The following is a 16,334-nucleotide window of genomic DNA, read 5'->3' on the forward strand; positions in this document are numbered from 1 at the left end:
CGAATGCTGGCAGCATTCACCTGGCGTTGCTTTGTCAGCTTCCTCAGACATGTTCAATCTTCTTCAACCTCCTTATCTGCCAAGTGTCTAATACATCACCACCAGAGAAGACGAGATGGTTTATTTGGTATTTCTGCCTCCTCAGACTACTTTCATTCATTTACTCATTGGGGTTTGTCTCTGAGTTGAGCGGACTATTGGGACGTTGTCTCGCTGTTTGTCCTGCTCCCTCACAACAACATTCAGACAAAAGAGGACAAACAATGCATCCCTGTAACCAGGTGAATCAAAATTGGGTCTTTTGACAAAGACATGGCAGGATGTCCATCCTACTAAGGATTTGACAATAGACTTGTTTGTTTGCCCGTTGAGAGGAAGCAACTTTTAAGTTTGTGATTCCTTTACAGTGTCTTATTATGGGTTGTGATGTGTTAATATTATATTTACTGTGGTCGGCTTTTTTCATTTATAGATTCAGGTTTTCTTCTCTGTTTGAATCCTGTTCAGTCCTATAATCCTGGTCACCCTCCTGTCGATCCGAGCTGTTAACGTGCAACACCCTTGTTTCATGTGCCACAATGACGCAGTAATGAGGATAATAAACTGTACCTGTACAACCCCTGACATTTTGAACCTTCTGCCTGTGGGGATTAATGGCTAGTTAAACCACACTAGTTAGAACCTGATGCTCAGAGTGCTGATCATCACTCCCTAGCATTACAGAGGATAATAACGTGTGGGGCGGATAGGCTGTAAGGATGAATGAGTCATCTGCTTAAAAAAAAGTTCAACATGTCAATAGAATTGTCGTGAGCTGTGTGTTTTGAAGTGCAAAACTCACATGGACTCTATACATGTTACACACAGAAATGGAACACTGAAATAAATGGATGAGATGTAGGTTAAGCCTACAAAAAATGAAAAAGCACTGCCTCAAACTTTATTGTTATTCGGAAAATATCCATCTCTACATGTTGATCCACATTCCACCCAACTACTCCCCTCGGGGCCAGCACAGACCCAGCGTAAACGTCTTCACCAGGCTGCTCTGTATTTCTAATCCTGGACAGCCTGCCGTCTGCACCTTCACATCCTCTAGAGAACAATCCGGACATGTCTTTCCTGTGTGGCTCCTCGACCAGCCTTTGACCCCCCACCTCACCCTGTAACTCTGCCCTGGGATTAGACCCTGGCCTCGTTTGTCACGTCAGCAGTGGAGGATTTCGGAGGGGGGCTGTGTGGTTCAACTCAAAACGAAGTAGTACTGCTTCTACTGGTGGTAGGCAAGCAGGTCTGATCCTGATGGAAAATGTTGTTTTGGCAGCAAACAGATGGGTGAGATTGAATGCTTGAGTTAATTTTTTCAAGGCTGTGCTATAACATGGATGAGACTAAGCAATACAACAAAATAAAGTTTGGACAATGAACGTTTTGGGTTATTAAGCAAATACGCCCTAATAGTTTCATTCATTTCCCTTGTTTGGACAAGTGACCCCATTGTTCCTGCTCTGACAGCTGGTGCACTGGACAGAAAGGCCGGCCTGTATGTAGTAAACAGCCTGATTCGGTCATCAGCCTGTCCTGCATATGTTCGCGCTCGTCGCAAGTCTCTTCTGACCTGAAAAGTCCCCACATGCTCCTTAACTAAGAGCAAGGGGTGGATTTTTGTGAAGGACGGGAGCTTCTGTTTGGTCAGGCTCACTCCTATAAAAGGCAATTTATTGACCCTGTCGCTGAGTAGTGAGGCAGACTGTGGCTGTTCAGCAGAGCAGCAAGAGGGCCGGATGTTCCCAGCAGAAAGCTGCAGAATTCGTGGGATAAGGCAGGATGGTGGGACAAGACAATACTCTCCATACAGAAATCTGCTAGGCTGCTTCTCTGAGGTTGGTTTGTAGGCGGATTACAGCGACTCGGATCTGAAGTAACATTCAAGACGGCCAACACAAAAATGTTCTCCTGGAACCGGCTCCGAGGTAGGAGCTATTCTCTTAACATCTCATGAAGAATCAGTTTGTTGCAGTGGGGGTGAACATTTTGGCAGCTACAGGGAATGAATTCACTTGGGCCATGTAAAATCGCTAGTTGGAAAGCAGCATGGGAAAGACAGGCCGTGCTGAAGGTGGCGGCGCGACCTTGTGGGATCCTGCCTAATCCAGTGCCCATGGAGAGGAGAAACTGTCTCCAGTTCTGGATTAGGGCAGCTGTTGAAGGAGGTCACCGCAGACCTCGCATACATGTCCAAAGCTCCTCCCTGGCCCGTCTCTGATTGGCCGAGCCTGCCTGTGTCGAGGCAACACAGAGAGTTCTCGTTGAGTGAAGTCTGCCTGTTGATCAATAGTCTGCATTGTTCTGTGCCATCACAGGCTTTAGAATAGGGTGCCTTTCACAGCCTTTGTAATGCATATATGAGTCATCACAGGACATTCTTGTCAACTAGGTAACCATTTTTTCCCCTGTTCCCACAAAGCGCTCAGAATATGTATAAGAAGCAAGTGTTGGCAACTGCAGGACAACATAATCTTTTTCTAACTTCATCACTTCATGTGTGTTCATGTGCAAGACAGTCTAACACAGTCCTTTGTGCTAAATACACTGCAGATTGTGCAGAGGAAAATGCAAAAAGTCCACTCTGCACTTTTTTGGCCACAACACTGTTTAAAAATAGACCCCGTGTCCAGCAGTGGTACACACTGCTGTAGGCCTAGCATATAGAACACAGAGAAAACCGGACCAGCTGGTTCTCGCGCTTTAAAGGCGTGCGCAGTCACTCCAGTGACTCAGAACTGCTCTTCTCAGGCGATACTAGACAAGCTGGAAGAGTTCTCTGCAGGTATATTTACTCGTCTTCACTGAGTGATAAGATTTCCACTTTGTAGATTTTCCTGGTGGAGAATTATTGTGCGTGAGTTCAAATAAACTGTCAGAAAAGCAGTTCTGACCTCAGAGGTGGTAAATCGGTTGCTGTTTCCCTTACCACTGCAGCAAGAGAGATGCAAACCTTTTAGAGATTTAAATAAAAAAATTAACATATTTGCACATCAGTCTTATCCACGTTGGTGTTTTGGAGCTCCCTGAATCTATTGATCTTTATTCTCCCTTCCTAGTCTTGCTCTCTCTGCCAGGCATGTGGCTGCCCGGCTGTTTGGTCTTAAAGTGCTTTACTTCTCCTCCCGCTCATTGGCAGTCTGCCGCCCTGTTGCCCGGGTCGGCTCACATGAGTCCGGCTCTATCATGTCTTACATGTCTGGCAGTGTAAGACGAACCCCGGACCCGTTTGCCCATGTCAGCATGCAGTGAGTGAGGAACGGACACTGACAACTGCTGCTGCTGAGGGTGGGGGGTATAGAGAGAACGGGGGAGGAATGGTGCAGCAAAGAGGAAAGGTATGAACCTCTTTGAGGTTGTCCATATTGATGTGGTTCAGTTTGAAAACTGATTGAGTCTTATAAACACAACAAAATGCAAAAAGGGAGATTCTCTCAGCTTCAACTTTTCCATGATGATATTATTCTGTCTAAGTACATACAATCACAAAAGTATTGTGTTATTAATTCTGCTGTCAAAAGATCACCATTAAAACTATATACAAACAGATATTTTTACATTAAATGTTAAAAGGCCAATGGTGATTGCTGTGTTGACACCTGTTGATGAAAGGCCAAAAACTGATAGTTAAGAGAAGGATTTCTCAGGGCCGATATCAAATAAATTTCTGATTTTCTGATATATATATATATATATATATATATATATATATATACACAATTGTAATTAAGGTTTGATATTTTACAGTTTAATCACAAAATTTGTTATAAATACAAACAACTATTATAAACGCAAATACAACCAAGTATATAGATCTTGAATTAAGAAACAGTTTTTCCCTAAAATGGAAACATAAATGCAAAGCTCAGGCTCAATTAAATAGATACATAGAAGTTATAACCAGAGGCAAAGGAGACACTCGGCAGCTCTGTGGGTTGGTTTACACAGCACATCACCGTTAAAGTCACAGAACAAGATAAGTGTACACTATCCAAACCCCTAGCATTAACTTTATGAGGGTTTCTGTGGGGACGAATGCCAAGAACGCCTCTTAGAAGTGAAGTCCCTGACTGTATAACAGACTCTGCAGTCCTTATGCTGGTTTGTTTACTATTAAATTAAAAGACACACAAACACCAATTGTGCCGTGAGTTTGAGTGACCTCTAACCCTGGTGACACGGCAGGAACGGGAGGTGTTGAACAAAAGGACCAAAGAATGTGTGTAGACAGGTGCAGGGCTTCTTTCTGTCATCTGAAACATTTGCACTCTCCCCTCTCCCTCTGATGGCTCTGGAAGCCTGGGCGGAGCGTAGGAAAACTGCACACCAACCCTGCACAGAGACGACCCACATACACCTCGTCCCTGCTCTGCTATTAGCAACACAAAAGTGGAGGCTTCCTGGAAACAAACTTGTGCCGTTTGTAAATTATGAATTATGGTTCTGATAAGGACAAGCGCCTCCTTTAGACATTGTGCATGTCTTTCCTATCAACAGGTATTGGCCATTTTTATGTCCCATTGCACCAGTGTGTTATTTAGACTTTGTGGGGGTAAATGTCAGCAATGTCAGGACCCTATTGTAGCTGTGAAGCACCTGCCTCCTACAGTAAAATTAACCATGGTTCATAAAAGCAGCAATCAAATATCCTGACTGAAATACTGTATGTACGGAGAACATTGCATGCATTCAGAAAACTATCATTGCAGTTTCAACTTTGAAAGTGGAAATTCAATTCAAATACTTTCTCTCAGTTTATCTCACTGCAGTCTTATACTGCTGATGGTGTTACACACGTTAAAGCTGTTGCCCTCTTCACTTCAGTTAACGCGATCGTGGCCACAGCAGTCAACATGCCAGGTTTACAGCTACACTCTGCGTTAGTTACAGCTACTGGATATGCTGCCAAGCACTCAACAGTCACTCTGTGTCCCAGCTCTTGTTTTACAATATTTAGATAAGCAGGTTGCCTAGCAGCAATGCTGAATAGACTTTGTACATGGTTTATACATAATCAAACAAAGTCTTCTTTTGGCAGATCACTCCTTCTCTTGACAGTGAATTTCAGGACGTATACTTGTCTCTGTTTTCTTATTGTTATAATGGTTTCGTACCTGTGCGGCAAGGTGAGTATAAATCACTTCACCTCCTTTGAGTGATGACTTATTTTGAGGCTAGTATCTGAGGAGAAAGGTTGATTTATGTCTCTAAATAGGAAGCAGCAGTTCTGTAAATATACTGGCCGGGGTGGACCTTGGCACTTGCTGTGCCTAGTGAACAGAGAGCTAAGGTTTCCCAGATGAATGGCAGCCCCTGTGTGAGAACTTAGCCTGCCTCGGTCCACAAGGGAGAGGCACAAGCAACCGCTCAGAATAGTCTGTTGTTGGAAAAGGTTAGAGATGATTTTACAGGGGCACTATATGTGAAAGGGGGCTTTAACTTGCTCACTGGTTCTGTCCATTTATTTCGACCTTACACATTTATGGACAAATGAATGCAGTAATGCTCCCATTTGTCTCAGTTTTTGACGGCGTCCTATCTGTCTATCAGAAATGCCACAATGGCACTGAAGCATAAAGCTGCAGTTCAGCCATTACTAGATTATCTGATGAAACACTGCTGCTATAGTATAGTCAAATTCTATACTATACAGAGAAAACAATCTTTTCTCTCTCTGTGTGGTTTATCTTTTTTGACGAAATAAACAACCACGTTTGGTATTTGAGTTTCTCTGTAATCCAAAGTTGGACAATGACACAAGACTTCATGTGGCCTATTTCTAGTAGCTGTATTGTCCAGTTCTCTATGTTTACTGTTGCTGGGAAAAATGCCATTTACGCTTTGGCGTTGGCTTCGAACAATAGGGCAGATTCCATGAGCTATATTCTGTTGTTTCCCTCACTCTGGGAAACCGCTCTGGGTTCCAGTTATTTTTGGAGCGGACTGCAAATTGTGGATGATAGATGAAGTATTTCTCCTTCAGAAGGAGACTACTGGCACGTTGGGACTGGGAGTAACAAGTTTGTTAAGAAGGTGTGCTTGTGTGCACGACTGCACGTTTATTGTGTTTGTATGTGTACATGTGTCAGTTTTGGCCACTACATAATCATAGTTTTTTAACAATATGGCAGGTTTTATTTTGAGTCGTTGTGGAATAACCATAGGCTGCTGGAGAAGAATTTAATTCAGGAATAAAGGTTAGTTGAAAAATTAAGACATTCTCAGCGAGGAGTTCTGCTGGAAAAGTAAAATGTATACTCATGAATGTCTTGTGTCAACTAAAATTTCAAAGTCATGAAAATCTATAAAACTATATACATATATAAAAATCAGTTCCCAAACTCTCTATGTTCATGTGTTATACAAGGGAGTGAGGCATCACAGACTCTGAACATGGGTTTTTGGCACATTAGTTAGTATAATTAATTTGGGTAAAGGTAAATCTGTTGCTGTCCTTCAGTCATAGGAACATGTGCGTTCATTTTAGATCAATATAAAATGTTTCTGTTGGAGGGAAACATCACTGAGCTGGTGCAGACTGCATTCCAAACCATTTATGAACATTTGCGGCAAGGGGCAGACTCCCTTAGCGGGAGTGCTTCACTAAAGCTGCTTTCAGACATGCACTGGACTAGGGATGTCACAAGCAGGGAATCCACGCTGGATTTACCGTGAGCCAGTGTAGGGTTGATGACGTTTCTCAAATGTGACGAAGGCAAAAATTAAATAAACTAAAACAGAACAAATATCTCCAGGTGAAGAAGCGGTGTCATACACGGAAAAAACACGAACCTGGTGTGAACGTGTCTGTGCAGAAGACCTCCCGCTGTGTTGTGCATGTGTGAAAGGCAGACTACAGGTATAGCAACCGGGACCCTGATCTTTAAACATTTAGTTGATCTACTTCAGGCAGTCTCATCTAATTTTGATAGTCAAATCAATGTAATTTTGGAAGGAATAAATAAAACAGTTTTTCATTGGAATAGAACCAGTAATAAGGTGTAATGATCTCAGTCCTGGTGAATCCTGCTGAAGGGAAGTTCCTTTGTATTAGACAAACTAATGTATTGGTCATCCCTCACATGTTGTTTGAGTTCTTCCAAAAGTGATGTTCCAGGAATTTCAGAACCTGAACCCCGGTCCGTCTTCCTGCTTATCTTGGTCATGTCAACAGATCCCAGCAGGCTGGCTCTCAGCTCTAACTGCTGTATATTTACCCAGAGGGAACACTCCTTATGCAACCACTACACCCTGTGCTGCTAAACTCGTCAGCCTTGGCCTCCGCAGTTGACCCTCAAACCCTGTTTTCCTGTTGCGGCATACAAGACACCATGCAGCATGTTTAAGTCTGTGCTGGTTGGAGAGGGAGACACAGCCTGAACTTTCGTTCACTCTATGTTTGTAAGGGATTGGTTTATTTGGATTCAAACACTGCGTTTATAGAGTGATGACAAATGCAAGTGGAGAACAAGTAAGGAAGCATAAAGAGATCAGTTTCTGCGTGTGGGAAGGCCTCATTTGGAGGCCAGGGGCAGTTAAAGGATGAAGGCTCTGGTATGTGTGGGGTGGTATTGACTGTTTGGCCTCTGCTCTGAATGCCCCATTATCTGCATGGCTTCCCGCCCATTAACTGTTGCGGATCTAATCAGTCTGGAAGACTTCTTCCAATAGTTGTATGCAGGACCTCTGTCTTTCACACTATAAACATTATCCTGCTATACTTAACATAACCAATGCAATCAAACATTCACAATTAACATTATTTGACTTTATTTTCTCCAAATATCCCCTCTCATCTTCTTGTCGACCCAGATGGGTTGAAAACACAGTATAAACACACTACATGTTGAGTCCTCTGAGGTCAGGGCGTCGTGCCTGGTGTGAGGGACTGGACCAGATGGCCTCCCAGCATAGAGCAGTGGAACACATGGGTAGACAGTATGTGAAAAGTTCCTATATCCTCGCCTCTATGTTTGCCTGGCTGTTAATTCTACATTCTACCTAACAGCCTGTGGCTGTTGCTGGCAGCACATGAAAGAGAGATCGATAGTATCTGCTTGCTTGATGAGCAGGTACGTCAAAAGGCTTTGCAGGTAAAATAAAGAACAGCTGATGTTCCTTGTGAGTTGAAGCCAACAGAGTGACATTGTAACCCTGCCAGACCTGACTGGCACCACACTACTCTGTGTCTATTTCTGAGGCCGGGGGAGCACACAGGATTGATTTGGAAGCCACATGCAAAACGAATGTGGATATTTGTTGGGACACTGTAGGCACTGTTACTCGTGCTAGGCTTCATGTCCCTCTGATCTTCACAGGTAGTCTGGACTACAGGCTCACAAAACAAACAACCATGACGCGGAGAAGAAAAGCGTTTCTGTCCTGAGAAAGCTGGGAAAAGATCCAAAGCCAGAGCAGATTCTTGTGACACTAATTCCTCCCGACTGCCACTGTTTTCTCAACAGCCTCTTTTACACCGCCTGTTCAAGGCAGAAAAGTTTCACTTTTATTCCACCTCACTGTTATGTATAAAGGATGAGAACGTAGATTATGGCGCATATTTGTTCTGCCTTAATGCCGGCAGCTGAGGGGGTCACAGAATCGGATCAATGATTTCTAAAAGAAAAAAGCTGTAGGTTTAGGTGATAAGAATTCACAAAATGTCTTCAAGAGCATAATAACCGGTGTTCAAAATGTGTAGATATGATACTTGTGCAATGTGTACACTAAGTGAGAATTACAGTAAAATCTTTTGAATGTTCTACCTCAGATTTTTTAAATATTTTGTGGTTTAGAAAGTTTGTTACTTTCTGCCCATAAAGAAATACTTGAAACCTTTGGTGACGCTCTGCTTTCGCTCAGGAGAAAAAAACTTTTGTAAAAACTATAATGCTTTGACATTTATCCTGATCAAAGAGGGCCAGTCGGGCAGAACAGGCTGCCAATGCTGTTATGTTAAGTCCCTGTATATGCGAGGGTCTGCTAAAGTCTGCATGATGTAAATTCATCATCAGATTGTGTATGTATTACTCTGTGTAGATCCGTCCTCCAAGTACAGTGTAATACAACAAACAAATACTCATCTTTAGTGTCATCAGCTGTCTGCATCAGCAGTGGAGTTTAAGTGGAGCCTTTCAAGTCTAGCTTCTGTTTCTACGATGACACAATTGGCCAGCTTTGTTTGGTTCAATGTAAACAAGAAATGTTGGAATAACAAGGGGTTTTCTGGCAATACAGCTGGATCTCTGTAAGGCGCTGTAGGTGTACAGCTTGAGTTCAGTGGAATACTAGGGAAGAGAATGGATTAATCTTTGTCGGGAATGTCCAGTGGTGAGTACAAGAGAAGAGAAGAGGAGTGTTGTGATTTATTGAATATTTTGAGTCCTTCCTCTGGTTCAGATCTAGTCTCTGGCTGTTTTTAGTGTTCCGACATGGATGTGCTGTCACAGTTGAGGCCTAAATTAGAGCTCTAGATCAAAAAAGGAACAATGGAGCCCACTATAGGGTAACATGACCTAGATATACCAGCAGCTTATTTGTAGGTAGCTACAGCACACATTTTAGGGTTCTATCATTCAGTTGCAATATGCCTCGCACTTTTTTCAGGTAGACTGACCCATAATTTCCCTTCAATTCAGGCCATGGTTCAGTTGTTTTCAAGCGGCCGTCCCTCTTATCTGTGCCCTTTTGCCTTTGTACTTTTCGGTTGGATTGTCAACTGGTTCTCCCTCAGTCTCTCTGCCTCTCTCTCTTTTTTGCACCTCCCCTCACTGTCTCTTTTTTATAGTCTTTGTGTGTTGTGCTGAGCTGGCTGCTGTCACCCTGTGATGGCAGTTAAGCTCTGTGGGTTTTTTCCGCGTTAGTGGCACTCTGACCGTATGGTTCTCTTTGGGCTCTGCTGAGACCGTGCCTGGTGTCTCACTGAGTGTGTCCACCTGTCTCCTTATTAAAGAAACACACATACATGCCATCACTCCTGCTGCTCTGTTACCTACCAAAGAGATGACATCACTTCTAACACACACACACTTTACAAATGGATACATTTATGGGACACAAACATTGACACACTCTCCATATGATCATGTGGATATTTTTTTGCGTTTCAGTCTGTCACACTGTGTGAGTCAGTTTCTGCTTGTCAAGGTGATAATTAGTCAGCCGTGACTGTGGCCTCTGGTGCATCATTGTCTCCTGTTGGTGAATAATCTGTTGCCAATTTTAGCAGTAAACAGCACTTAACCCTTTGTTTTGTTTTTTCTCATTCAGCTCTGATTGGGTGGAAATCCTGGAGCCACGCTCCCGCGAGCGCATGTATGTGAACTTGACCAGCGGAGAGTGCGGCTGGGAGGCCCCTCAAGGCGTCCCTGTCCGTCAGGCCGACGGTAACCAGTGGTGGGAGCTGTTTGACCCTCAAAGTGGCCGCTTCTACTACTACAACTCAACTGGCCGCCGCACAGTCTGGCATCGACCCCAGGGAGCTGATATAGTGCCCCTCTCCCAACTTCAGGCCATGAAGCGCTGCAGCGACGCCAAGCGGACTGGAGGGAGCATGGATAGGCACCACCATGGAACTACAGGGAGTATCAGCAGTGTGAGTAGCCAGGGGCGGTGCACCCCTCTGCCCGAGCAGGACGGAGACGACCCTATCCCCAGAGCCTTGGAGACCAGCGTGGAGACAACCAACCCTGAGATGGACCCAGCAGTGGATAGCAGATCACAGGGAGACGGAAGCAGCAGTGAGCTCAGCACAGATGGCAGCAAAGACCCACAGAGGTAAGCGTGACAAAATCTTCAGTAGCTTCTACAGTAGGTCTGGAAAGAGAATCATTAGTTGAAGAAAAGTGGGGAAACATGATAGTCATCACACCATGTGGTATAGTGAGTTGTAATGACTTTCAAATGCTTGTGCTATGAGAACTCTCAGGATTATTTTGACTTTTGACCACTCGAGCCAAACTCAAACAGTTTTTTTCTATTTTAATTCTCACTTATCTGAACATTCCATATGTCCCATGTTTCCATACTGATGCCTGTGAACCGTGCTCAGCCATTTCAGCAAATTGCTACCAAATGGGTAAAGTGGTCAGTTATATTACAGAGCATGACATTTCCCCCTCCCTCACTCTAGGGTTACTGATGCAGAACGGCCCCTAACAGTAACTCATTCAAAGACCATATCATGTGCTTGGCATTGTGGCCTCGTCCAAACCACCGACTCTTCCCTCCAAGCCAGATTCCAGACATGCCACTTCTGTTTCCTCTGGCGCTGGGCCACTGAGGCCGTCTAAGTGTCCTTCTGTGTGCTCACCATCACCGTGCCCCGCTCTGCTCCAATGCTCATTTCATTTTCCTAAAACAAATCTAGGCCCCAGGCCACCAAAGACTGCAACTTCTCTTATGGGTGAGAGATTAAACGTGCATGCATGAGACACATGTGAGAGTGTTTTCTGTGGTTAATAACAAGCAGAACCTTTGCATTCCAGCTGCCTATAAACAAGGCGAAACCCTGCTGGGTTTTCAAGGCTCTGTCGTGGCGACTCCCCAGGTTCCTCCTGGCTCTTCTTATAACTCACCTTGACCATTAGGAGGTCTCCTCTCTGACCTCCCTGTTCCTTTGGGATACGCAATGGTGGAGAGAGAACTAATTTGTCTGCCATGGTTGTTGACTGAAGCCCTGTTGCATTCCCTTTGGTGTGAGGCGAGTGGTATAACTCCCCACACACAGGGTCCCACTCTGCCCCAGTGAGTCAACCTTTCCCACAATCTAGTCTGTCTTCCCTCAAAACAATGGCCAGCTGTGTTTCCCAAAGAAACGTTGAGGAGTCTTAAACCCACTGATGCTTGATACCCTTCTTAGCCATAAGGCCCTCCACATGCTCACAAGCAGGTAATTGGAAACCACCACAAAATGCACAGAGAGGGTTGAATGTGACAGCTCAAAATGGTTGAAAACAAACTCAGAGATATGCTTTCCTTCACTTAGTAGCACATTTGACTGATATTGACAAAGATTAATGGGTAAGCGCAAGGGAGAAAGTTTAGATGATGAGTTTGAGTAAGATTAGTTTGTTCTGTCCCATCCAGAGCACAGAAGTGTTAGGGGCTTACATGAGAAAATGGTGGTCTTCCCTTTTTTTTTGTCATACAACTTTTTTTCAGAACTCGAGTTCCACAGAGTAATGGTGTACTCCATTGTTTCTGTTCCTCAATGTTTGGTTTGAACCGCTCAGCTATTTAAGACATGTCTTTACATGTTCTTTTTTTTCCTCTATGAAATTTCAGCGGAGATGAAATGTTATTAACTTGTGACCTTTGAAAAACAATGCTATTCTTTGTGGAGATGGGATAGTCCCGGGTCTTTCCAACACCAGTTTCCCTTTTGTTTTGTGCTATTAATATATCTGTTCGTAATAGATAGAAAATGTGTCAAGGTTCTCACTCTTTTTTTTTAAAGCTCATATTTGTATTTGTCTACGTACATTAATTGTAGAATGTCTGGGTAGATGAGCGCGCTCGTATGTCGACTTGATGGCCAAATCTGTTACTCATTAGCCGAGTCTTATCACATGTCCTGGGAATTCCTGGGTTCTTTGTGCCTGTGGAGCTCATCAGGGAAGTACCGTGCTCCCCAGAGGTAAACATACCAGTCACATGTGGTAACTTAGCTCTATTCATGATGTCGGAACTGAAGGTGTTTCAGATCACCTAACTTATAACATCTGCATCGGATTTCACCCACCTTCAATGCCTGTCAGTGTCTCTTTGTCTTGCTGTCATTAACCAGGTAAAGTCTGTGGAAGATTTCACCAGTGATAGTGTTTGATTTACGTCTTCACCGTGTGTGGGCTCCTTTCAACAGAGCTTTTAAGTTACAGGAAACCTGCTGAGGTTGAGTGGATGTTGAAAGTCTACTGAGGACGTCTGACAGCATGGAGTTAGACAACCCAGAAATGACCCAAGGTAGTTCACTTCTGGGTCACATTACTCTTTTGTCTTATGGTCTGGCCTGTGGCCTGGGGTGTATAATGGACCACTAAAAGTAACAAAGGCCCTCACTCAAAGCTAGTTGCCCCCTCAAAGCTAGTTGCCCCCGGTCAATTGATGGCTTTCTCTAAGCAGGAAGTCTGGGTGTGCTGAACGGAGAAGAAGAACACCAAATGACTTGGATGTGTCCTCTCATTTAGGCCTGTAATGACATAGTGGGACAGTATTCGGTTGAAGGCAGTCACGCTGACATTAGACACTTTCAACTCGTCTTTCCCTATTGGTTGACTTTGGATTCTTTAAAAAGCTAAAATCTTGACTTTGTGTGGGTCTGCAATTAGTTAAACGGTTGTTGGGCTACTTTTCATCGTGATGTGTTTTAAGGGAGATTAGGGGCAAATGTAGAAACCTCTCCAAAAGTGTCTGGAAAAATAGAACTGAAGACATGGTATTTTGATTTCTATTTCAGTTACAGTTGTGGGGAATTTGGGAGTAATCCATCCACATGAAGGCAAAAGTGTATATTAAAAAAAACAAACAAGTAGACTTCCCCTCATAGTGACCGTTGCCCCTGTGCCCGTCTTGCTGTGACTCATGTAGGAGAAATCACCACTGGGTTTATTTAGAAAAGGAGGGGGCGTCTTATGGGTAGATAAAGTTTTAAGTTTGTAATGAGTCACACATTGTGTGCATGTTTACTGCGAGAGCACAAGCCTCATGTTTTTCATCTCCTGCCACTTTGAAGACATAGTCTTTTTACACACACTGGAAAACTTGTTTTCCCTACACTCCTGCTGTGGTAAGCTAATTTTTCAGCTCTTTCTTTATAGTGTTCTCAGAAAGTTTTTTTGTCTTGGCTAAAAAAAAAGTTGCACTTTGACCTCTTGATGCTGATACGTGCCTGAGTGCTTTGGTCTGCTTAGCTGTGGCAAAGTCCCTATTTAGTTTTTTTTATCTCTGTGCTGTTTCTCTGCATGCTCCATGTTTCACTCTTGTCTTTCTCGTAAATGTAAAGTTTATGGCATTCTCAGAACAAGATTACAGAGCTTCAGTTTTATGTGTCTCTCTGAAGCAGTGGATCCAAAACCTCTTGTTTTTATTTTAGATGTTGCCGAAACACTGCTTTTACAGTTAACTTCTCTCTGGTGTTGTGGTGAAGAGGAATATCTCCAGTGTTTTTCATGAAGCACCAATGGGACCACATGTGAACTTGCCTGAGGCGTGACTGCTTCAGCTGACTCGTAGCATGAAAATGTTATTTTTCAGCGTACATTTCAGGGCTTCTGCTCCCATCCAGTTCTCATGGGACTTTATTGGTGGTTTTCTGCTCCTCTGTGTTCCTGATCATATCTCTAAAACTCGAGACTGATTGGAACAGATTTTGTGGTGTGTCTGTCTGTTTGTGTGTCTGTGTGTGTGTCTGTGTGTGTGTGAGAGAGACAGGGAGAGTGAAGAGGATTTTTAATCATGTCATCCAAACAGTGTGCTGTAGTGGGTTGAGCTTCAGATGCACTTTCAAATTCCAGAGGCGGGTCTCTCTTGAATCTAGTTGGGTTTGGCTTCATCCTGTCCCTTCAAAATAATCTTAGTGGCTGTGCTCTGACCCACCACAGCCCTCCTCAGAGGGTCGAGCTGCAGGAGCCACAGACATGCACAGCTGGTAGACATCTTGGCTCAGAGGAGGGAGGTGCGTCAGTTCAGCTGTTGTGGGACAGCTGGCTCTCTGGAGGTGTCTTTACAGGAACAGGGGGGCTCCCAGCTTTACCCCATATCCCCCAAAATTATTTTATAATGCTGCTTGATATTTTTACGGCTGATTGTTTAAAAGTGAGAGGAAAAACCAGCTATGAACATTGTCCTCAGTGAATCCTCTTTGTCTTTTAAGTTTCCTTCCTGTACGCAAATCGCAGTGATCCCATTGGTCTGTGCTCTGAGGTGTTTGCTTGGCCTATGCGACCTCATATCCTCTTCCTGCCCAGCCACTGTTAATAATAACCGCTGTTTTTCAGACCCCACTTTTCCCAGGGGGTAAATTTACGAACTTCCAAATCCATATCCCTGTCCGCCAAAGTGACTCAGCTGATGGCTTTTCCAACAACAGCTATTCCAGGCAGGAAAGAAAGAAGACACAGAACATCTGCTGACAGCACAATCCCCATGGTGCATTTAGTTGGTTATTGAGACCACAGGAATATTTAGAGCAGCGATAGAGCTATCTGGGAGTGTGTTTGTTGGACTGTGTTTGTGAGAGTGAGACCAGCACAGCCGAGGCTAAATGAAATTTGCTGATCGTTAAGTTGATTTGCTGCCCCAGAGGCCGATCGCTTTATCCCATTGGTGTCCAAAGGGCCTCTAACTTCATTTGATATTACATGTTTTCCATCTTCCTAAACGTCTTGCACGCAAGCTCTGTGTTCTAAATGAGGGTGTTTGTGTTTGCATTTGTGGGCGTATCACATGTGTGTGCACATGCGCTGTGTTTGTGTGTGTGTATGTGTCTAATCATGTGTGCTTGAGAAAAGTTGAAATAGAGATAATCTTTCACAAGCAGCTAAGGATTTAGAAAATTCAAGAGAGTTCTTACTCACCCAGTGATAATTATTATGTATTTTTTAACCACTATGATAAACTGCTGTGCATAATCCCCCTTTAGCTAACATTCAACCAACACCTGACAGCCCACTTGCAGCAGGCAACACACCCTTTCTAAATAACGTTTGTTATAGTTAGAAACAAAGTCCAGGCCCGTTCAGTGTTATGTAAGAGCCTGTAAGTTTTCCTGACTGTATCTGAAAGTTGAAGATGGCTCTTTCAGGTTCACCCCACACACACACACACACTCCATTGAGGGAGGCGTCTCCGTGACGATGGCCTAGCCACGCATTGTATGAAACTCCCCACACTGCCGCAGAGGCCTTTTGAATGGGCCCTGAGGAATGCCAGCCTTCCCGCTCAATCCCCTGCTGCACTCTCCCACGACTAATCCCCACCCCATCTCATTTACACATGCTCACACCCTCCTCTCTTGTCTCTCTAGCTCTGTTCTCCTTCACCAACACCACCCCCCACCAACCAAATTTGTCCCTACTCTACACCAGTCATACTTTCTCACCATTGTACTGTCCTTGTTGCTCTTTTGGTCCAGAGTATTTAATCATATATTATTTGGTTGATCTGGGGTTTATTTATAGGCAAGTTGTTCTAGCGGTGTAATGGGATTAGAAGCTTTGGAGGGAGATCGAAGACACTATACACAGCCCTACTGCTTGAGTTGGCTGGCGGCCCCCATGCGTTGGTGATGA

At 44.0% G+C, this 16,334-nt stretch overlaps 1 protein-coding gene across 2 annotated transcripts in view; it reads left to right on the forward strand.

Annotated features, from left to right (window-relative positions):
* arhgap46a (Rho GTPase activating protein 46a) overlaps positions 1-16,334 on the forward strand; it is a 30,817-nt gene that overhangs the window by 1,279 nt on the left and 13,204 nt on the right. For both annotated transcript variants that reach the window (XM_035151552.2, XM_035151551.2), the window contains exon 2: positions 10,315-10,821. In XM_035151552.2, the coding sequence (XP_035007443.1) occupies positions 10,315-10,821 (507 nt within the window). The remainder of the gene's footprint in view (positions 1-10,314; positions 10,822-16,334) is intronic.

Source organism: Hippoglossus stenolepis, chromosome 3, assembly GCF_022539355.2.
Source record: "Hippoglossus stenolepis isolate QCI-W04-F060 chromosome 3, HSTE1.2, whole genome shotgun sequence".
NCBI lineage: Eukaryota > Metazoa > Chordata > Actinopteri > Pleuronectiformes > Pleuronectidae > Hippoglossus > Hippoglossus stenolepis.